Raw genomic sequence first — 24,950 nt, 5'->3', positions numbered from 1 at the left:
CTAACATTCTGCGGTGAGTTACGGCGTGTTGCAAGTTTTGTGAGGTGCTTTCGTGATATTTAATGGATCGGATTACATTTTTTATTTTTCTCCGATATCCGATCCAGTCATTTAGGTCAGTATCGGACCGATACCGATATGTAATATCGGATCGGTCCATCTCTAGTCCGTACAAAGACAGACTCGACGAAAAGGCAAAGAAAAGGTACAAGGAAAAAAAAAAAAAAATCAAAGGAGTGAAAGGGTCAGACCCTTATGAGCAGACAGAATGAACAAAAGACGTTAGCGTGCTGCCCAACTTTCACCAGAATTGGGTGCCACCCCTGATGCGCTTGTAAAATGTGAATGTTGTGGTAAAGGATGTGTGGAAATTAAGTGCCCGTATAAACACCGCAACAACAACCTCCTGCAGGCCTGTGAAGATGACAGGAACAGCCGCACCAGTGGATCCAGTGTGATGCCACTAATAGACATGGAATTCATACCCGAATTCATTCTGAATTAAGAGGTCACACCACATATTTTCGACAGACAGTCAGTAATGACTACACATACTTTATGATTGTTTTGGTTTTTTTCTGTAGTTGGGTGGCGCTGTCATTTGGTGTTCGCTCTCTCTGCAGTTGAGTGTCACTTCCTGTTTCTTGTTCCAACACACAGTGGTGTTTCTGTGTAGCTTATCTGCATAGCAATTTAATGAAAAAGTTGTACATATCTTCTTATGTCATAGTGTAATCTTCACTTGCACACTCTGTGTACTCACACGCTAATTTATAACCAAAGTATTAACTCACCATGTCTTTACTGTCTCACTAGCTTAGCTAATCTCGTAGCCGACTCGCTAGCCGTATGGCCTCTTCCCCTGTCCCCCGGTGTTTGCTTGGGGCGGTGGCGTGCGAGGCTGTGTAGCTGTCGCGCTAGCTTCCGCTTCTTCATCAGACATCTTATTGTTGTAGAGCAACTCAAACTGGTACTTTCAAAATCCCCGCTAGTGACGCGCGAATCATGAACGAATCGTTCAATACTCGAGAATCACTTTACTGACTCATGATTCACAAGCCCAACTGACTCACTGACTCATCCCTGTTGCTGTTAGCAGCAATGATCTAGCTTATAATTAAAATTGTGGAGAAAAACACAACACCCAGTATCGTAACAAAAAAAAATTTCTGCTCTGAACTGGAAGAAAAAACCCTGAGTAGAAGCTCACATCAAGAAAATAGCTCCTCGGTTCACAGTAGCATCGCTCTGCTAACATGCTAACAGCACATTTGAGCTACTCAGCCCTCCCTCCTGTGCTGAATCATAGAGCGAACGAATCACTCAGGACTCACTAACCCCCTCCCTCCTGTGCTGATTCGTAAGCGTGTGCGAATCACTCAGGACTCGCTCACCCCCTCCCTCCTGTGCTGAATCATAGAACGAACGAATCACTCACTCACCCCCTCCCTCCTGGCTCACAGCTTCTTCTTCTTCTTCTTGGTTGGCAACCAATGTTAAGGCGCATTACCGCCCCCTGGCTCACAGCTCAGTGGACATTTAGATGAGAAAATGTATATTTAACACATTTAAGGAAAATACTAATAAAATAAATAAATAAAAATATATCCATCCATCCATCCATTCGCTTCCGCTTATCCTTTTCAGGGTCGCGGGGGGCGCTGGAGCCTATCCCAGCTGTCATAGGGCGAAAGGCGGGGTACACCCTGGACAGGTCGCCAGTCTGTCGCAGGGCTAACACATAGGGACAGACAACCATTCACACTCACATTCACACCTAGTGACAATTTGGATTAATCAAAACTTCTGGAACCAGCTCCTTCATTTATTCGAGAGCGGAGCTGCTGGCACTAAAAACAAAGGGACAGACCGGCATGCGACACAACATCCCGGCCGAGCTAAAGAGGAGCTACAGAGGCTGCAAAGCTGGAGCGAGGAGAGCGGATCACCGGAGGCGATTCAAACCATCAATCCCGACAGTGATCATGGGCAACGTGAACTCGTTACAGAATAAGATTGATGAACTGTGCGCTCTGAACAACCACAGACTATACCGTGAGTGCAGCTTGTTTATCTTCACGGAGACGTGGCTAACCGAGCTAACGCCGCAGGCTAACGTAGACCTATGCGGTTTCACATCCGTGAGAGCCGATAGGGACACGCAGGCCAGCGGAAAAAGCAGAGGTGGGGGACTCATTGTCTACGTTAACAACAGATACTGTAACCCTGGACACGTCTCCGTTAAAGTTTCGGTATGCCGTCCGGACCTGGAGCTGCTAGCTGTTAGCTTGCGGCCATATTATCTACCTCGGGAGTTCAGTCATGTGATCTGTGTGTGTGTTTACATCCCTCCGAGGGCCGACGCAACAGCTGCCTGTGAGAAAATACACACAGTCACAGCAAGACTTCAGACACAAAACCCCGAGGCTTTCATTATTATATCTGGAGACTTTAACCATGCCACACTGGACTCTACTCTGGCTGCTTTTCACCAGTTTGTGAATTGTCCCACAAGGAGCAACAGGACAATTGACCTACTGTATGCTAATGTGAGAGATGCATACAGAGCCACCCCCTCCCCCCACTAGGGAAGTCAGACCACAACCTGGTTTACCTACAGCCACAATACACACCCCTCGTCCAAAGGCAGCCTGTCACAACGCGCTCCATCCGGAGATGGACCCCAGAAAAGGAGGATGCTCTGAGAGACTGCTATGACACCACAGACTGGGATGTGCTCCTGAGCCCACATGGTGAGGACATAGAGGGGGCGACACACTGTCTTACAGACTACCTCAACTTTTGTGTGGACACGGTCGCCCCTGCTAAGACGGTACGGTGTTATCCTAATAACAAACCGTGGGTAACACAGGAAGTCAAAGCTGTCCTCAACATGAAGAAGAAGGCTTTCAGGAGCAAAGTGAAGGAGGAGATGAAAGCAGCACAGCGGGAGGTGAAACGCTGCCTGAGGGAAGCAAAGGACACCTACAGGAGGAAGGTGGAGCAGAAGTTGGAGAGGAACAATATGAGGGAGGTCTGGAATGGTGTGAAAACCATCACAGGCCACAACACCAAGAAAAGCACAGTGGGGGGGACTGTGGAGAAGGCAAACGAACTCAACAACTTCTTCAACAGGTTTGACCAGCCCACAACCCCCCCACCCTCACCCTCACCTTCACTACAGAGTCCTCTCCCCACTCTCCTACCTCCCTCGCTTCCCCCCCTTCCTGACACCATGACACCCCCCTCCTCCAATCCCTCTCTCAGCAGCAAGACATCTCCCCCCCTCCCCTCCTCCCAAACATCTCCCAGTGTCACAGTGGATCAGGTCAGGAGACAACTGAGGAAGCTTCGCCCCAGAAAGGCAGCAGGCCCAGACAAGGTGTGTCCTAGGATGCTAAAGGCGTGTGCTGCTGAACTTGGGGAGCCGCTACAACGAGTCTTCAACCTCAGTCTGCGACTGGGGAGAGTGCCCGCCCTATGGAAGACATCCTGCATCGTCCCGGTCCCCAAAAGGAACCGGCCCAATGAGCTGAATGACTTCCGACCGGTGGCACTGACGTCACATCTTATGAAGACTCTAGAGCGGCTCTTCCTCAACCTCCTCCGACCACAGGTACAACATGCCCAGGACCCACTACAGTTTGCATACAAGGCGGGTGTCGGAGTGGAGGATGCCATCCTGTACCTCCTACACAGAGCCCACTCACACCTGGATGGGGGAAAAGGCACGGTCAGGATCCTGTGTCTTGACTTTTCCAGTGCCTTTAATAATCTAATCCCCACGAACTATTTCTCTCTTTAGCTGCCGCTTCACCCGACGTTCACTTCGTGTTAAACCTTTCACAATAAAACTTATTACGCCACACGACTAGCTATACTAATGTAACCAGTTAACATTCTCAATAAGCTAACTAGCCAGACTAATCATTTTGATATATTGAAGTTGCCTGTCAGGATATCCTTATGCTTTGCTTATGATATCCTGTCAGGATTTCATAAGCCCATAACTTCACGCCACATGGCTCCACCTTGTGGAATAACAGGATCATTACAATTAATAGGAAGTCATTATTCATTAAAGAGTCGAATGGAAAAAAAACAAAAAAAACCCATCATCTTTATAACAGATTTACTTTACTTTACTGTCCAGTTTAATATTCAGTGTTCCCGTAGAGAATATAACAAAGTTTTTAATGCAATCCCTTTATCTCTGTGGAGTTTGATACAAAATCATTTAAATCACTCTAAAGGACAAACCAGTTTACCCTCTTTACAGTTAAATAATAACATTTAAAATAATCAATGGATATTACCCAGCAGCAGAAAGGCTTAAAGAAAGGTTTGGGTTTGAGGTGGACCCATTTTGTTTACAAGAAGAAGAAAGTATTGACCAGGTGTTTTTTTCCTGTTCAGTAATGACTAGCTTCCTGCAGGATTTGGTAAACTGGATGAGCGTAAGAATAGTTGGGATGACCCCACTGACTCTAAGGAACTTGTCATGCTTTACAATGTTCTAATAATTATGGGCAAATAGTACATCCATAAGGGTAAATGGCTTGAGGAACCATCTTTTTCCTCATCTTTAGAACTACTGAATGCTTCATGTAAAGATGCTGCTTTGTTATGTGAAAATGTGACCCAGTTTCTATCCTTTTATGAACGTGTTTTGTTTTTTTGTACCAAGCAAGCCTCATGTTAAAGTGTTGCCAGAAAAGAAAATGAAAAAAGGCATTAGAATGGCCTTCACATATTTATATTGTAAATGGGTTTTTTCTCCAGATGTTATTGCACCAATGTTATCTCCCATTGAGAGTCTTTACATTTGTGCAAAGACTACATTTAAAAAATAAATAACAAAAAATAAATAAAAAACAAATAAAAAACTAGCCAGACTAACCTGGCTTCGTGCTAGCTTCCATCTATCCATACAGACAATTTCTTTAACTTATCCAATCCCAGCTACCACAGGGCGTTCCTGTTGATCAGTCTTCCACTCCTCATTTTACTCACTCAATCGCTGTTTTCATTCAGATACTACTCTTGCTGTCCTGGAGAAACTCTTAGGAATCTTAAATACTTTCACTTAGGAGAGTAGGTGTAACAGGTCATCCTTGTGCTCATTCCAAACGTGTTCCTATCCAACAAAGGCTTTATTTTAAATTACTTGATCTCAACAAGTAAGAAAATTTGTCTCCTCAACATAGACACGGGTCAGAAATTGTAATTTCAGTCTTTTTTTCCAGAGAAATGCTCCTTCACCTATAGATGTTTTGAGCTCCATCAAAATAGTGACTTTTAGGCAATCTCATGTTATCTTCCTGTGTTGTCTCTTGCCACCTGTAGGGGCGCTACTTTTGGAAACACTCATGTTTAAGAACAAGAAGGAACCTTTGCTTGTTATTAGTCTCCACCAGATGGCGCTGATAGAACGTCATCAGTTGTGGTTAATACAGAAATAAATTAAATCGTGAACAAATATATAAACAAATAAAACAATAAAACTTGTCACAAAGTAGGTTAAGCTTCAAGTGTTTTAGCCGACTAAAAAAAAAAGCAAAGTAAACTTTTACAAATTTATCAGTTGCTTCTCAACATGTCAGCAGGTCTGTGTTCAGGACTGAAAAGTGAATAAATAACGATTTTTTAATTAACTACCCATCATCTCAATTAAATAAAATAAGTTTTTCTCTTAAATAAACCTGCATAGGGGATATAAGCTGTTACTGTTTATTTGCTATGCTTACAGCTGCACTGACAACAGTCTAAATGTTCTACTTTACTTGGTAAGTCAAGTAATTTCTAACATTGAATGATTTACTTAAAATAAATGTCAGAGTGGAAATAAAATATTGGAAACATTGTCTCCACCTTGTGAGTAAAGTACATTTCAGTCCTGCTCCATCTAAACGCTTTTAAAGAACCAATTATTATAAAGTTGGACCCTCATCAGACATCTCTGCAGCTTTGTTCATAAAAACTGTGGAAATATTTCTGTAGGATATACAGTATAGTTTTATTTTTACCGTTAAACAGCATAAGTTACAGTGTATAAACACACAGATCAGGTGTGACACTGCAAAGCTGATCAAAGGTTATGTTTGATTGCTGCCTGGTTATGTTACACACTGAGGAGCAGACCAGTGAGAATCAGTGACTCCATCATAATGAACTGCTTTTCTCTAATATGCAGTTTAATAGAGCTGAGGCTAAATGTCAATGTTGGTCTGAAAATGGAAGCAAATATTTAAAATGCAAAATAAATTCATGCTTAAAAATCTGGTTATAATTGTTTCAGGAAAACAGCTTCAGCACAACAAGAGTGTTCACAAACCAACAGAAGCAAATCAACTCATTTACTTCACTTCAGAGACAGACTGTGATACTCAAACAAATTCAAAGGTAGAATCTGTTTTGATTTGCTGAAACACTGAGAACGAAATCTAAATAAACTAAAACCTGATTATGAAACATCAGAAGATCCAGAAACCGTTCAAAATATAAGATCCAGCAGCAGCAGCTGATTAAAGTTAAAGATGACAAAGGAACATTTTTAATCCAATCAGGTGTAGCTACACTGATATGTGACTGAAATGAATATGCTGCTTTTTCTGTTTCAACAGGTTTAACCCGCTGATGTGATTCAGTTTCAGAACTTTAGAGTTAATTTCTTTGAACCGACATGTTACTATAAAATGTGGTTTGACTTAAAACGCTGATAATCAGGATATCTGACATGTTTTCTTTGTAAAGTCGGGGATTGTTGATGTGATACAAGTTCACAAGCAGCCGGTGTGTTTGAGGCACGGACCAAAAAAAATCAGCCACGCGAGAAACAAACTACAGTTTAAAAAGCGAGTCGTTTATTTAGGCTGATGAAAAACAGAAAAGCAAAGAGAGTCGAAAGAAGTTGAAAGTAAACTGGGAAACAACAAGAGAGTAGAAGATGAAACTATGAAGTAAACCAAACAAGGATCTGAACAGTAAGAGCAAAAACTCTGTGATGTGGAAACAAACAGACGTAAGAGACAGAGGGCTTAAACACACAAGAGGGTAACGAGGGAAGTGGAAACACCTGGGGAGACACAGCTGACACAAATGAACATGATGGTGCCACAGGGCAAAAGTAAAACTAAGCTCACTGAACATAGAAACACAAGACTTTCACAATAAAACAGGAAACATGGGGAGACGTAGACGTGACAAGCTTGACAACATGAAACACGCAGAGACAGGAAACACATGACAGATTGACACAGAAGACAAGAAACGACGTTTAAACCAGGAATCATACAAGAAACAAAACTAGAATGAAACTCAACTAAATCCAAAATAATAATAGCAACTGTTAGATTATTCTGTTATTATATGTTACCTTATATATGTAATCAAAAGTAGTTGAATTAGAATACTGCTGTAGATCATATTATACCCTTTAATATAGAGTGTGTGATCTGTATGTAGTTTAGTTCTCGTTATACTTTTGAGTTAACAGAACATATTCACATATTAGTTTATTAGATAAGTGTGCATCACTCTGTATCCTTGATCTGCTGTGAATGTATTACATGCTTAATTGTTGAATCATGAAGAGAAGATTGTAAGCAGGAGACTCTGTGTCTAAGACAGGGGAGATAGACAGACCACATTCCATACCCCCACCTTACAGAAAAGCAGAGAGACAACTGCCGAGGTCATAACTTAGGCGCTGTAACAGAGAAAGAATGTGATGTTTTGGCTTTTACGACTAGATGGGGGCCACTAGAGACTATAAAAAGCTGAGCAACCCGTCACCATTTTGAGACATGCTGTCGAACCTCTGCAAGCATCTCTCCCGTCCGGACGTTGTAATGCTCTGACTGTTGAAATTGTATGGAAATAAATGATTGTTGATTGAGCATTTATACACCGAGTATTGTCCTTCCTTCAGCCCAAAGATTCAAAGAATTGGGAGATTTCAACACAACACAAGAACTGAGCATATTTTCACATAATATGAAATGAAAAATACAAAGCGAACTCAAAATGCTGGGTCACAGAGCCCTGACGACGGAAAAGCTGCTGTGGTTTTATCACGAGTCTCATAAAATACTGAAACAAAGTAAAAACCAAATAATGGAATCAGAAAGTTTGATTAATGATTTCCCTTCACAACAAACCAGCTCAGTTGCTGCTGTCCCATCATATCATCACACACACACACACACACACACACACACACACACACACACACACACACACACACACTTAAAATAATCACTTTACTGTGAAATCTCAGTGTGACAGACTTTGGAATCAGAGGTTTTGCGTTTCCAGTATAAACTATGGGAAGAGTTTCTCAGTGAAAGTGTCGCTGTGAGTGTAGAGTCATGTCCTCAGAGGTCATGGAAGGACACCTCCACCTGTCACAGCTGGACTCTGGTCCTCTGGAGACTCTTCTTCACCGTCACAGTCTGACCATCAGCTTTGCAAACATGATCGACTGTTTCCAAAGTCGCGTCTTGTACACTCTCAGAGCCCTGTATGCTTGCAGAGACCCCTACAGTAGGGAAACATGCAAATGAATATCCAAACCATTGTAATTTAGGTTTATTTGTGTCTTACAGCATCCCAACTCTGTAGCTAACTTAATAACTTTAGCTAAAGTGAATAGTTAGTCTAATTCATTAGTGCAGCATTACTGGATCACCCCTGTTTGAAATGATATGATATACGACTGTCAGTGAAACAGCAAAACTTGTGAAAAAAACCCAACACTTCACATTCTCTAAACGTTTGGCCACAGCTGTAGATGACACTATCCGTGCTCGTTCACTCTTGTCAATAATTACATTTCTGGGGAGGATCCAAGATGGCAGAGTTACTAGCAACCTTACTACAGGGGTCCAAACGTTTTTGGTTTTCTTTTGTCCTGAAACTGTGAAATTATAAAAAGCAATAACAGTTTTTTGTGCATGTCAACCAACTACGGAAGAACTAACAGGACACCAACTCTACCATAATTATTCCATATTTGTTTTTGATAACTGTCCTGTGAGTATGTGCATCTGCTTCAAGGAAGGCTTCTCTGAAAAGATCTCTAAGGAGACCCATTTGGCAGAGGCAGACTCAAAGTTGTGTAAAACACAGTGGGGTGAATCTGTTTTCTTTAGTAATGGTACGTCTCAGCTGGAGTGAGGATTTTATTAAATAGGTTTCCAGGAAATGTCATAGACTGTGAAAGTGATTCTGATGGTCACTGGCTGATGGTAGTGTCAGAGATTAATGGTTCTAACTACATTTTGTTGTGCGTGTATGGTTATACTAATAGAGCTCAGAACAAGAAACTTTTAACCTTCCTCTGTGAAAACGGGAGCAATGGAAGATAAGCTAATTTTGTTGACAAGGTTATTGTGGGAGGGGCATGTAGCTCCCGATCCCGCTTTAGACCGTTTTCCATCTAGGACTTCATGTCTCAGTTTTGATGAAAGTATTCTTAATTTGGTCAACACAGTCAGTCTGTGTGATTATTGGAGGCTGAATAATCCTTTTGTGTCTCTGTATACTTGGTTTCATTCATCTAACAATGGTTCCAGAATTGATTACTGGTTAATCTCTGACAGTTTGATCAACGACATCTCCAAGTGGGAAATCTTAGCTTCCTCTCTAACTGATCACTGTTTGATTTCCTGGTCCATCTCATTAACCAAGGTGGAACATCCTTATTTGGAAATTTAACAACAGCCTTCTGTATAATGACAACTTCTGCCTTGAAGTGAGAAACCTAATGGCCCAAATCGACAAATTAGATGTCACATGTGAGCAAATGGGAATGGTTTAAATTCCAAGTTAAACAGATGGCAATTCAAATGAGCAAATCCACTGCTAAAGAGAAAGGACAGGAGCAACAAACCATTGAGAGAATTAACAGGTTATGCTGCAAACAGGATTTATCACTGGACAAACAAATACATCTAAACAAGTTTCAAACTCAAGTGGGCAAACTGTTCTTAGAGAAAGCTAATGGCGCCTATGTTCGTTCAAGAGCCTGATGGGTTGAAGAGGGTGAGAAAAACTCTTCCTGCTTCTTTAATTTAGAGAAACACAGACAAGCAAAAACGAAGATTCAATCACTGAATATCAAGGGGGTCTGACTGAGGACTAAGACAAAGTAAATGAGGAAATAGTTCAATTTTACAGTAACATTTACAAGTCAAACTATTCAGCAGAGAATGTGTTTCTGGAAAGTCTTAGAGCCGGGGTGTCGAATTCAAGGCCTCAAGGGCCGTGTCCTGCAGGTTTTAGATCTCACCCTGGGTCAACACACCTGAATCACATGATTAGTTCATTACCAGGCCTCTGGAGAACTTCAAGACATGTTGAGGAGATAATTTAGCCATTTAAATCAGCTGTGTTGGATCAAGGACACATTTAAACCTGCAGGACCCCGACCCTCGAGGCCTGGAGTTTGACACCTGTGTCTTAGAGGTTTTATTGGAACATTGGACAAAGGTGTGAAGGATTGTATGGAGGGTAAACTTGTAATTGAACAAATGCCCAGGGGTAAATCACCAGGAATTGATGGGCTAACGGTGTATTTACTATTTACATACTTAGAATGTATCTCATCAGCGAAACAAGGTCTCATCACTTTAATCCCAAAACCCAACAAAGACAAACTTCTTTTGGATATTTGGAGACCCATAACCCTTCTGTGCAATGATTATAAATTATTGGCTCACGTTTATGCGAACCGTTTAAATGAATGTTTAACACACTTAGATGACTTAGTCGGCTTTTATAAAAAGAAGAGACTCACACAGTGACATTAGATTGATTTTTATGAATGTGAATTTTTATCTAGACCCCCCTCCCCCCATTATATCCTTGCTGTTATTTTTGTTGTAATTTTATCCTGTACGAGAGTTCATTTTGTATTGTATTGTATTCTTGATGGTAATGGTTAATTGCTAATAACAATAAAAAAAAAAATCCATTTCTAAACTAGTGCAGTTGCAGGTAAACTATATCTAATATTCTATCTAAATGACTGCTTTGTCTTTGAAAAGCTGAAGAGCCTGAGGCCGGTGACGGGCCAGTTCTACTCTAAGTACATCCTTACGGTGGCTCACAGGACAAGGCCACACTCCTGTCCTGCCAGAAGAGAAACTTCAGTCTTCATGCAGTTCAACGACACCTGTCATATTGTGTTCATGCTGTCTGGAGTAAACAAAGAACTAAAGCAGACACGTGTTACTTCATCTTTTATCTTTATTATTCTTATTTTACATGTTTCATTGTTAGGCATTAGGTTTATTTGTAGTAGTCCTTGCCAACTTCTCTCCCTCCTCCATGTTACTATGTCAGCATCTATTTAGGATTGGGAGTGCAACAGAAAGTAAGGAAATCCAAAGTACCATTAAAACCAAGAGAGGATCTTATATAGCAGAAGAAGGGATTATTAAAAAGAATTCAAAAGAAATGATGCTATACATGATTTAGGAACCCTAGAGAGCACTTTGCAAAATAACACATTTTGCACACTTAATTTCATAATAGTTAGTTTTGTGTGTGTGTGTGAACGAAAACTCAAGAATGTAGGATACTGTTTGTCCGTGATTTGAACAGCCCAGCGCTGCTCCCGACGCAGGGGAAAATAATTCTGTCGGGGAGACCTACCTCAGCACTTGTGCAGGTGAAGCCAAAGGGAAGATTTGCTTCATCATATTTTCTAGTCTTTGGCTTGGAAGGAAGTTGGTTTGGAAACATATTTGGCGATGCTTCATCTTCTGCTTTGCGTTTGTGTGGGAGCCCCGTCAAAAACCTGTCCATGATGCTAGCAGTGTCTGTTTCCCTCTCTGTCTCCAGAATTCTTAAAGTTTAGGTTCAAGTTTTGGTTTGTTTTTGCAGGTTTATTGTTTATGGAGCTTTGTCCTGTAACTGCAATAAAAAAAGCAACCTCTTTGAGTTTACTTCTCCATCTGAGTGTCCTGCAGTGCTTGCCTGCCACAGCCACTTTAATGGCTGCAAATATTTTATTCTGTCTTCAAATGTTGTTGGTGCATAGGATCCTTCGACGGCCGGGTAGGACGAAACTGAGCAGCTGTGAAATTGGACAGCCTTCTAGCTTCAAGTCCGCCCTTACTTCCGTTTTTGTCCGCTCACTAACGCCAAAGCGCAAAAACTGAAAAATGGACTGAGAAATGTTGCGCCGTCTGTTGTGTGCTGTTTTAATTTCAGAGAAGATACTAAACCGGATCAACATGTTTGGTACGTTAAGCTCATCAGAGCCAGTCATATGCAGGTAAAATAATCTACCCTAAACTACACACATTTAGGAATTACTTAGCTAATTTAACGGATAATGTCACTGACTGAATGATTGCTGGTCATTCGTACACATTCACCATATTATATAAAATAAACTAAAGGTCCTTGAAACTGAGAGGAGAACATGTTCTATTTATTTCTTATCATTCATTGGATCCTGTAACATATTTGTGTGCATAGAACAGCAGTAAAATGCTGAAGCTGAAACGGGTAACGCAACAAGCTTAGTTACACAGATGAAGTGTGTAAAATATAAGTCACAGCGCATTAGTGTATTTTACGTAAGCCTAAAAATCAGAATAATGCTTGGATCCCTTAAAATAAATGAAATCATGCTCTTCCACTGTTTATGTTGTTCTCCACCTTTTCCTTAAGCAGACGAGACCCTGATACTGCAGGATTAACCTGAGTGTCCCAGTCCTGGACCGTTTTTTTTTTTTTTTTTTCCAACCCTGAGGATCCCAGGCCTTCATCTGCCTCAGTACAGCCAGAGACTTCCTGTAAGCTCCTGAAGCTTTTTACAGCTACTTAGTTTTAATATTACTCTTGTTATTCCTTCTGGGTCACAAAATAAACATTAAACATATTTTCAGGTGAGAATGTAGCTGTGTAAACCTCAAATATCGGCTCAGTTTATCAGGACACCACATATTTTCAAAAGCGCTCCGACGTTTCCGGAGACGTCTGTTACCCACTAGCTCGATAGCTAGCTGGGAGGTCAAGACTCACTAAAGCCGTGAGAACACCGGACTCCCGGCAAATCGTTTTCAAACCCACCGCAGTCTTTCGCTACTCAGGTTAAACATGATATATAAGTCACTTAGATAACTTAAAAATGTTATTGTTTGGCTTTTTTCAGTGTTTTATTTGTTCCTGAGTAAATCGGTTTGGCTGAGGTTAAAGTTATAGTTTTTACACAGCTGAATAAACGTCAAGCAGACAGCTGATTATCAGAAGTGTGAGATGCTGGAGAATTTACTCCGGTGTCCTGTTATATTTTAGATAGCAAGGAGTTTATTAAACTTCACCGAAACAATCTGCAGATTTCGTTAAAATTTAATAAACTATCATCTTGTCTTTATTGTTAGTTAGCACAGACCTTACACACTTAAAGCTGTAAGCTAATGATAGTTATATAAGAGCAGATGCTGCTGGTGCAATAAGCTGTACGTTTTACGTCCAATGGATGATGTTCTGATTAGTCGACTGTCAAAATAATCATTTGTGGCAGTCCTAGTGCAGGAACAGGTCACTCAGCTTAATCCTGTGTGTCTGGTGACTCCATGTTTATGTTTTGTGTTTGTTAATGTTTTCTGGGTTTTTTTTTTAAATAATTTTTCTTTTTTGTCACGTTCATGTTTGTCATTTTACTTTGGCGGTCCCTTGGGTCAGGTCTGTGTCTCTGGCCTTGTCTCCCCTTAGTCTTGTCATGTGTGATCAGTGCCAGCTGTGCTCTCCGCCTGTGTCCCATCCCCTCGTTATCCCTCAGTGTTTTTGAGCGCTGTGTTTCTCTCTGTCAGTGTCATGTTGTCCCCTCGTGCTGTCTGTTTCCCTTCTCTGCTCCTTGGTCCCAGAATTCTTAAAGTTTAGTTTCAAGTTTTGGTTTGTTTTTGCAAGTTCATTGTTTATGGAGCTTTGTCCTGTAACTGCAGTAAAGCAGCCTCTTTGAGTTTACTGAGTGTCCTGAACCATATGAAAAACAAATAGAAAAAAACTTATAGAAGATTTGCATCAGATGTGGCCTACTAAATACAGTGAATCATATAAGGCTTATGATTTACTCATGGAAGTGGCCACTTTCATATATTGTTTTAGGAAGTATCCAAAACATACAGGTTTCATTTATGTAATTTTTCAAGGGATCTTATATCTGTTTTCACTCTTGTATGCTTTGCATACAAGTTTCACACAAGACAGATACAAACTTTATAAGATTTATATCTTTTCCGTATGGGGCACTTCCTGCCTACCACAGCCGCTTCATGACAGAAATGGCTGCAAATATTTTATTCTGTCTTCAAATGTTGTTGGTGCATTAGAAATATTCTTATTTTATTGTTACTGATATGTACTCTATGTACTGAATCTCATTTTCCATTCACCCAGAGTTAGCATTGTGTTCATACATGTTAATTTACAGACTAAACGTCCCACAATGGGGGGACGAGTCCGTCCATCCGCTCCCGGCTCTCCTCGGCCTCCCTTTAATGCTGCATATCCTCTTTGAGATTGAGCAGCTCGTCGTCCCGATCCCTTCTCTTCCTCCCTGCTGTGGGTGGCCGACCCTCTTCCTCATCAGTGTCCGATTCCCTTTCATTTTGGTCACCCACTGGCCCTGGAGTGTCCACAGGGAGAGAGGAAATTAGGACATGAGGCCTAATGGAAGGCCTTTGGACACAGCCATTAACCTCCAGCAGGCCACAAATGTAGCACAGCTGGGAGCAATCACACATAACGAGGTGTGGAGGAATCAAAACTGAAAACTTTAACGAAGCACACAACACTATCAAAGTGAAAGGCACGGACAAGGATGCGCTGCAGACAGGGAGACAGAGACAAGAGTAACTAACAGTGACGGGGAGACAAGCCAACATGGAGACAAGGGTGACTCGACATGGACCGACACAGAAAACACAGACAGACGATACACAGGCTAAGATGAAACGCTGAGGGAGGGAGAACTACGATCAATAAGAGCTTAAATGAAAACACTCAAAGAATATTAAACCAAAGACACAAACACTGGGTCATCACACCCAGCACAGTGACTAAAGAGCTATTCTATTCTAGTTACTGGGGACATTTCATTCTTGCATGTACCAACTTCCTGTTTCTCCCTCACAGTAAAATAAAAACGCACAATTTATTGTCAGCACTTGTGCCATCACAGGTTCACACAGAGCCCTCTGACTCTGTATCCTGTTGTCACCAAATGACCAAGGAATAAGCTCAACACAAACAACACGGCCATATCCAGCTCAACAATGTTTAAAGTGCTAACATTAATTACTTTCCTCTGTCGCAACACACACAGCCCTGAGACAGCAGGGATCCATTTTTTCCTGTTTGTTTAGCATGCACAACATTTGTAGTCTCCTTCTGCACAGGGGAAGTCCACGCACAGTGTGTGGTACCACTTTCCGCAGAAGGTGCATTCAATCTGCAAGAAAAACGAGATTGTCACAGTCATTCATCTAAAGTCAGGCTGTTGAGTGAAGCAAAGGCATGCAGGTTACCTGAACTATAATTTTTCTGCTACCACTTTGATTTGGTTATCTTAGCCAGTCATTGGTTTCTGCACCCACAGCTTCTCTCACCACAGGCACAGCAAAGCTGGGAAAGATCATCTGAAAATCTATGCCACAATGAGGATATACAGAAATATATTAAATGGAGACCCAAAGGCCATTTCTCGAGTATACCTGAGTGTTGGAACACAGAGAGCCATGTCCAGTCTGAGCCTGGCAACCCCCTCCTCATCAACAGGGTAGCGTCTCGTTGTCCCCGATAGAATTTGTTCTGCAAGCTGACCATTTTCTATTCATTAGAATCTGTTCATTCAGGTACAAACACCATGAGCATTTTATCTACCCTGCATACAAAGACACCACAGGATGTAATGTCCTGTTGTTTAGGATGGGTGACCGTTGAGCATGTCCATTTACCAATGGCTGGACACTTCCTCCTAACCAGAGCTCTGTACAAAACAGGTACTACAGTTACTGATCATCACTCATTACAACAGCCTCATGTTAATAGAAATGACTGTGGTTAACATTAACCCTTTTTGCTCACCTTGTTACATCCCTGCACTTTTCCATTTGTGTTTGTTGCCCCAAGGACAACCGGCACCTCCTTTTAGATACACGATCTTCAAAAACAAATGAAAATCGTGTTACACCTAGTAATTTCATTTAAGTCTCATGGTTGTATGATTTCTTACAATCGGTGTCTGTTGTCACTGACTGCCCCAGCTCACATCATACTTTAGCAGATCCAGCTACAAAGTGAAGATCTTGAAATTAAATTATGAATAGTCTTAAATGAGAAAGTTTCAAAGCCAACTCGCCTTTCTGAAACCTTTTGTGGACCAAACTGATGTTATCAATCGATAATTAATGCAGCATTTTTCCGCCCCACCAGTGTCAACGAGGCATTTATTATCTAGAAGAACATTACAGTCATTTCCTTCCAATAAGGTGACCACTTATTTGGAAAACGTTTACATTCCTCACTTTCCAACTCTATAATGTTTTTGGAAAATAACTTGTATGGCCCAGTTTTTGACCACAGCACCTTTTTGCTTTTTTTCCAGCCCAGATTTTTGTTATTACTGTGAAGTAGTGATGGGATTTCTGGCTCGTTTGGAGAACCGGCTCTTCCGGCTCCGAACCAGCTCTTCAGGTTGTTTTTGTTGCTTTAATTTATTATTAACAACAATATAAAATTATGCACAAAAGGAATTACTAATGTGTGGTTTTGGTTTTTTTCCCAAATAATAACTGTGCATCCTGGATCACTTCCGTTGTGTTTTGTACGTGCTTTGTCTGTAGGGGCCACCGTAAATATACTTTTGTTTATTCTCTCTACATAAAATGTAATAAATTAATCATATAATACAAAAACCAACTATTTACGGTTCAACTTTTAACTATTTAAACTTTCAGCTTTTTCCTTTTTAAACAAATTTCAAGTGTAACAACACAAACACTGCAAACCACAACGTGTGTGTGTGTGTGTGTGTGTGTGTGTGTGTGTGGTGTGTGTGGACCCATTTTTGAATGTCCCCCTCCAGGCCAGTAAGAGCGTGCCATGACAGCACTGTGGGTCTTCTCCCATCAACAGTGTCCACCAAAGTGGCTGGAATGAAATTCCTCAAATGTCTCTTGCTTCTTTGGCAGAGCAGACCACTTTCACCAAGTGCTCACTTTTGTTTTTCTTCCACCTGCAAAACAGGTCTCCATCTACATGAAGCATGTAAGGCCAAAAAACAAATGATCACATGAAAGCACAATACTACACTCCTGATAGTTTACATGACATTATCCTTTGTACTCACCATTAGGGATGGGTATTGATAAGATTTTAACGATTCCGATTCCATTTTCGATTCTTTATCGATTCTTTTAAAAAGGAGAACACTAAGGTCGATTAGCTTAGAACTTTGTTTTATATCTTCTCTTTGAACAAGATAGAAATTTAGGAGTAACATGGCCTTACAAACCCAACAGTGAGATCTTGAGAGATCCAGCCTACGGCTCTTCAATGGGGTGTCACAGGGTCCCCAGGAAAAAAAATTGTAAATGTAAAATAATAAAATAAATATTCTTGTGAGACATATCACATATTGACGGGGTCGGGTTATGTTAAAAAGTATAAATTGTTATACTTTGTTCATTGGTTCAAAGGTACCCCACACTTCTTTTTTTGTTTGCTTGTTTGTTCTGGTGTATTTTTCATTTGAACTGTTACTCTGCCAGAGTACTCATATTTACAAGATGGCATTGAACGCCCCATTGGTGTATCAGGAAAACTATTTTGTACGTATGTTCCTTGAAGGGGATTGAAGTCGTTCTTTTTTCCACCGCAGCGAAGGGCTAGGAGTAGGAGAGGAGCTGCTGTATGTTTTTGTTATCGAATCGATCTGATTGTGAAATAAAGCATATGCAGTGAGAAAGCAACTCCAGGAGTCATCCCTGCCTTAAAGCTGCAACATTCTTCTGTAGCAATAACAAAGTATAACATAAATTGTTCTGTGGCAATTACACAAGAATATCCAGTAATGTCCCTGCCTACAATTAAACACATTCACTTACCAAAAATCGGGGGCATCTGCTGTGGCAAATGGGTGCAAGCCTTTGACCACAAACTTAGACACTGCTCGGTGACATTCGTCTATCCTGGCCTGAAAGGAGACGCTACCGGTAGACTGCAGCGAGAACTGCCAGCGAGCGCCAGCCAGACTCTGTCTGTCTCTCTCATCATGGTCACCTACATGTACAGTAATGGCAGGTCTTGTAATAAGGCAGATTGCGCTAACATAATATGCACTGTTAGTTGATTATTTACCTGCCGCATTAACGGGAGAGGACGTGCAAACGTTAGCGCTGCTGCTGGGTTGAGAGTCACGAGTCCGGAGCGGAATTAAAAACGCGTGTCATCGCGTGTTTTGTGAGCAAATGCTTTTGCATATTCGTAGTGTTTCCTCCCTTAAATGAAATATCTACTTTGCAAGTTGCCCTGTTGTCATCGGTTCTCATAAAGTATAATCAAACTTTTGAGCGTTTGAGCCGCTTAGGCGCCGTGTTTCCTGCCAGGTAAATGACGCTCCGCAACGTGGTGACTCATTCGGGGCGACTGGAATCGATAAGGGAATCGTTTGCAAAAATGGCAAACGATTCCAAGGAATTGAAACAGTGGGAACCGGTTCTCAACAAGAACCGGTTTTCGATACCCATCCCTACTCACCATTTATCCTGAAGCTCTCAGCTCTTCTCTTGATTGCAAATCTTTCTCTGCTGGTTGACCCCTCAGATGGCGATTGTGGAGTTTGAACTCCAGGAGCTCACTCTCAATTTTGGTCCCTTTCCCTCACCTACACCTATCCACCTACTCCACTGTACAGGGTGGGCCATTTATATGGATACACTGTAATAAAATGGGAATGGTTGGTGATATTAAAGTCCTGTTTGTGGCACAAGATGGGTGGTGACCATGGTGGCCATTTAGAAGTCGGCCATCTTGGATACAACTTTTGTTTTTTCAATAGGAAGAGGGCCATGTGACACATCAAACTTATTGGTAATGTCACAAGAAAAACAATGGTGTGCTTGGTTTCAACGTAACTTTATTCTTTCATGAGTTATTGTACAAGTTGATACTCAATTTATTAGACAGATTCATTTACAAAAGATTACAAACATGCAAAACGTCAAGGACATTGACTGTAATTGTCAGGGCTCTGTGTGCAGGGAGGTGGAGATGTGGATCCAAGTGCAGGCACTCTGAGACGGAAATATAACTGAAAACCACAGCTTTATTGCTGGCACCAACAAAACAGAAACCAAACATGAAAACACTAACTGGAACACACAGGCAGGATCTGAGGGTACGACGCGACACCGAGCATGGGAAAACACAGGGCTTAAATACACAGGGTAGTAATGAGGGAATGGGCAACAGAAGGGAGACACAGCTGGGGGAGATCAGGGCTAACGAGACGGGGGAGCTAAGCTGCACACACTAACATAAGACAAAGACTTTCACAATAAGACAGGAAACAAGAATTACTAAACCAGATGCAGACATGACACTGAGAGACAGACTAGACACTGAACAGAAACTGCAACACACATGAGAACCCAAAACCTAAGAACTGATCCCTCACCAAGAATAACAGAAACAGATCAATAAGAAGAAGAAGAAGCACCAGAACATCAGAAAACAACCCATAATGCAAAAATAAATCAAAACACAAACTCAAAATACTGGGTCCAACGGACCCAGAACCGTGACAGTAATCCCACATTTATTGGACCATAAAATGCTTAATGCTTCCTGTCTTTTGTTTGAGTAACAACTGTAATTCAACAATCTCCTTGATTTATCACATCAGAAATGTCATTCTCACCACTTGCAATGCAGTTCTGAAAAAAATTTTTTTTAATAACACAGTCACAACGACAGTAACAAAGACATTTTAGAGTAAGTATGCACAAAAAACTGACAATTTCAAATGGGAATGAGAATATGCATTACATATTTGAGAAATATGTACGAATGACTTTCGCTGTGGAGAAAAAAAAGCACAAAATCTGTCCCGAACTTTTACTTCTCCTATTTAAACCTCACCACCTTCGTTTGTTTCCCTACATCGCCATATTCTCGGAGAAGAGCATCATGTTTCTTTTGATATATCTGCACAAAGTCATCTAGTCTGGTGAGACGCCTTCGTGCAAAACGAATCCTTTTCAGGTCCCATTGACTTTTTTTCCATGATCCCTTGCGTGCGATTGTCTTCAGTGTAGTTCTGAAAATGGTAATTACATCATTTACACTTTGTCCCAATACAGCTTAATGTTTCATTTAGTGTGTTAACTTATTCTACCTGCTTCATCAACTGCGACACATGATTGTACAGTTTACTGAGAAAGCTGTACGCTGGGCCTTTCCCATGTCGTCCAAGGTCTCTTGAAGAAAAACAGAATTTTTAATCAATAAAGCACTTCAATAACTACATATACGTGTTGATTGATCAGAACAAGACCTACCAAGCAGCATTCCTGACCACAAGGTAGCATGTGGTAGAAAGTATTTTGAAATACTTGAAATGAATGCTGGTGCATGATACACATTCGGTGGTCCAGTCACATCAAGGGGGGCACTGGCAATTACTTCAGCAAAGTGCTGTTTAAGTGATGAATGACCTATATCTGTCTGAAATAAAAAGTTAAATATCATCTAAGTACAACCTTTTTATTACTAAAGATCTTTGTGTTAAAAACACACAGTGGTAATACCCACCATGTTAGTGTAGAGGCTTATAAGTAACATTGCATTCAGGTAACAGGACCCCAAAGCAGACTAAGCACACCGCAGCTCAGAACTATGTACAAGTTTTTATTGAACTGAAGAATCTTTTAACAACGTTAAGGAAACGAAAAACTAAGGCTCATGCCACGGGGGGGAAAACGAGGAGCGTGGAGCCCAGGAGCACCGTAATCGGGACCGTGGGGAAACTGCAACAGAGGACTACGTCGAACCAGTTTGACCTGGAAGACGTGGAACATGGGATGTATGCGCCAGGAGTCAGGAAGTTTCAGACGAACAGCAGCCGGATTGATGACAGCCTCTATTTCATACAGGCCGATGAAGCGCGGAGCCAACTTGCGGAATGCCACTCGCAGCGGGATGTTTTTAGCATCCAGCCACACCTTTTGGCCAGGTTGATATGCGGGGGTCCGGTGGCAGTTCGCATAGCACGCCTGTCGTGCCTTGGACCGCAGGAGTGCGTGGCGGACCCTGCGCCAAATCCGTCAGCAGCATCGGAGATGATGTGGTGCAGAGGGGACAGCAAGGTCAAGCTCATTCTCTGGAAAAAGTGGTGGCTGGTATCCGAGGGAGGCTTCAAACGGTGACAGTCCCGTAGCGGAGGAGGTAAGGGAGTTGTGGGCGTATTCTGCCCAGAAGAGATAGGAGGCCCAAGTGGAGGGATTACGCGAGGCGACACTGCGCAGCGCAACTTCCAGCTCTTGATTAAGCCGCTCAGCTTGGCCATTTGACTGTGGGTGGAAGCCGGAGCTCAAGCTAACCTTGGCTCCTAAGTGTGAACAAAAATTTGTCCAGATGCGTGAGGTGAACTGTGGCCCCCGATCACAAACTATATCGGAGGGAATGCCGTGGAGCCTGAAAACATTATCCACTAGGGCTTGAGCAGTTTCAGCGGCAGTGGGTAATTTTGCCAGAGGGACGAAGTGTGCAGCTTTAGAAAACCTATCAGAGATTGTAAGAATTACACTCTTCCCTGAGGAGCTGGGGAGGCCGGTTATGAAATCCAAAGAAATGTAGGACCAGGGACGGTGTGGCGTTGGGAGAGCGTCGAGCAGGCCCGCTGGATGTTTGGTGGACTGTTTATTACGGGCACAGGTGGAGCAGGCTGACACATAGTCTTTTACATCTTTTATTAAAGATTTCCACCAGAACTGTTTTAGAAGGTTAATAGTTCTACTCACGCCAGGGTGGCAAGAAAATCGCGCGGTGTGAGCCCAGTGAATGACGTCTCCACGGGCGGCAGCAGGAACAAAACGCCGCCCAGGAGGCCCGGTACCTGGGTCGGGATCTCCCAGGAGAGCCTTACAGATGGTTTCTTCTATGTCCCAGGTGAGGGCCCCCACCACAGGCAGTGGGCAGGACAGTTGCTGGCGGTGATGATTCCGCATCCAGGGAGTATTGACGGGAGAGAGCGTCGGGTTTGATGTTGCGGGAGCCTGGGAGGTAGGAGAGAGTAAAGTTAAACCGGGTGAAGAATAGAGACCAGCGAGCCTGGCGGGTGTTTAACCTTTTGGCTGTTCTGAGCTAGATTAAGTTCTTATGGTCTGTTAAAATGAGAAATGGTTGCTCAGCTCCCTCCAGCTAGTGGTGCCACTCTTCCAAGGCTAGTTTGATGGCCAATAATTCCTTATCTCCCACATCGTAGTTCTTTTCAGAAGGGGTGAGACGGCGTGAAAAAGCGCACGGCTGGAGCTTCTCTGGAGAGTCCGACCGCTGAGACAGTACAGCCCCCACTCCCGCGTCAGACGCATCCACCTCCACAATGAATTGCTTACTGGTATCGGGATGAATCAAGATTTGGGCTGATGTGACCAGTTGTTTCAGTTTGGTGAAAGCGGTGTGAGCCTCTGGGTGCCAGGTGAACGGTACCTTAGGTGAGGTGAGTGAGAGGCGCGGCTACCTGACCGTAGTTCCGGATGAAACAACTGTAAAAATGGGCGAAGCCGAGGAAGCGCTGAAGCTTCTTGCGGGACTCCGGAACGGGCCACTCCAGAACTGCTTTGACTTTCGCAGGGTCCGTCTTCACCTGCCCTCCTGCCAATACATAACCCAGAAAAGAAACAGATGAAATGTGGAATTCACATTTTTCCGCCTTGACAAATAGTCTATTCTCCAGCAAACGCTGTAACACACTCCTCACATGAACCTGGTGTTCCTCGGGGGTTCTGGAAAAAATAAGAATGTCATCCAGGTACACGAAAACAAAGATTCAGAAAATCTCGAAGCACATCATTCACAAGGGTTTGGAAGACCGCGGTTGCGTTTGTTAGGCCGAACGGCATTACCAAATACTCAAAATGTCCCAGCGGGGTGTTAAAGGCGGTCTTCCATTCGTCCCCTTCACGTATACGAACCAGATGGTATGCGTTTCGTAGATCTAACTTGGTGAACACGGCGGCTTCCTGGAGAGTTTCAAAAACAGAATTAATCAAAGGCAAGGGATATTTGTTTTTTCACAGTAATTTCGTTCAGGCCCCGATAGTCAATACATGGCCGCAGTGACCAGTCCTTCTTCCCCACGAAGAAAAACCCCGCAGCGACCGGGGAGGAGGAGGGTCGGATAATGCCAGCAGTGAGGGATTCCTGGATGTAATGCTCCATAGACTCTCTCGCCGGGCGGGACAGGTCGTATAACCTACTGGAAGGCAGCGGGGCCCCAGGTAACAAATCAATAGCACAGTCGTAAGGACGATGAGGTGGTAGTGAGCGAGCTTTATCCTTATGAAATGCTTCCTGCAGATCATGATATATGGCTGGGACTGAGGAGAGATCAGGTGGCGGCACAACTGGTGGGGCAGATCTAGCGCATGTAGAGGGAACAGCTGACCTCAGGCAATTCGCTACACAAAACACACTCCAATTGGAGATTCTCTTTCCGGCCCAGTCAATTTGGGGATTATGCGTTTGCAACCAAGGGTTGCCCAGGATAAGGGGCATGTCAGGGGACGGGAAGGTAAAAAAATGTAGTCTGCTCATTGTGATTGCCAGAGGTGACTAATTTCACCGGTGCCGTTTGATGAGTGATATATGCAATGACTTTGTTGTTTAGAGCGGAGGCTGGAATGGGAGGTTGTAGTGGTGAGAGTGGCAAGTCCAATTTCTCCGCTTGTCGAATATCCATTAAATTCTGCTCCGCCCCGGAGTCTATTAGTACACAGCAGGAAAAGGTCGTCTTGTGGGTCACTATAGCAACATTTAGCAACAGTCGGGGTCTTGTGGAACTTAAAGTACTGCCCACCCGTATCCCCGGACTTACCGGTGGGCTGACCTGTTTGGGCGCACTGGACAGTCTGCGATGCGATGTCCCGGTCCCCCAAAGTACAGGCAGTCCCCAGCCCGAAAACAGTGCTCCCTTTCCCCCGGTGAGAGCCGAGAGCAGCCGATCTGCATCGGCTCAGGCGGTGGGGGAGAGGGAGAGGGAGAGCGGGGGGCTCTCTTAGCATCCCCACGAAGTGGGAAATCTTGGCAGCGTCATCGGGGAAGGACTGCGGCAAGCGGCTGTGAAACAGAGCGCACTGAAAAAGGAACCCCCCCACACAGGTCCAATTCACCATGGAAGGGTTCTGGTGGCGGGGATGAGAGACCGCGGTACGCCGAATTGGGGGGTTGGGGACGCAGCCCGTCCTGAGCTTCGCTGAGCTCTTGATACTGATCTTGGAGCGATTGTAGGAGCTGGTCATGCCGGCCCAACATAGCGCCTTGCCTACTTATAGCGGAACGGATTGGGTCTGCGGGGTCCATAACTGGCCAGTCTGTACTGTCATAGAACACGGAGTGCTCAGGTAACAGGACCCCAAAGCAGACTCAGCACACCGCAGCTCAGAACTATGTACAAGTTTTTATTGAACTGAAAAATCTTAACAACATTAAGGAAACGAAAAACTAAGGCTCATGCCACAGGGGGAAAACGAGGAGCTTGGAGCTCAGGAGCACTGTAATCGGGACCATGGGGAAACTGCAACAGAAAGGGGAGACACAGTTAACAGCACGCAGATTATCAAGAAATGAACAGCTAGACTTCATAAGTTGCCGAGGCTTACAGGTAGAGCACGACCGTGGAGCTTGGAGGGGAGAGGTGCTCGTGAAGGGAA

General features: G+C 43.0%; 1 protein-coding gene across 1 annotated transcript; it reads left to right on the top strand.

Moving 5' to 3' along the window:
- Positions 1 to 1,797: 1,797 nt before the first annotated feature.
- On the top strand, positions 1,798 to 2,588 carry LOC121813129 (the record flags this gene model as incomplete). The annotated part of the gene is given in 1 exon segment (XM_042216651.1): positions 1,798 to 2,588. A coding segment is annotated over 1 exon segment (791 nt), but the record flags the coding sequence as incomplete, so codon positions are not given.
- Positions 2,589 to 24,950: the final 22,362 nt, after the last annotated feature.

Source organism: Haplochromis burtoni, unplaced genomic scaffold (genome assembly GCF_018398535.1).
Source record: "Haplochromis burtoni strain Fernald_Lab_line unplaced genomic scaffold, NCSU_Asbu1 Contig_1168, whole genome shotgun sequence".
NCBI classification, from domain to species: domain Eukaryota; kingdom Metazoa; phylum Chordata; class Actinopteri; order Cichliformes; family Cichlidae; genus Haplochromis; species Haplochromis burtoni.
Note: the sequence above shows the minus strand (reverse complement) of the source record. Positions and strands in the feature narration are given on the sequence as shown.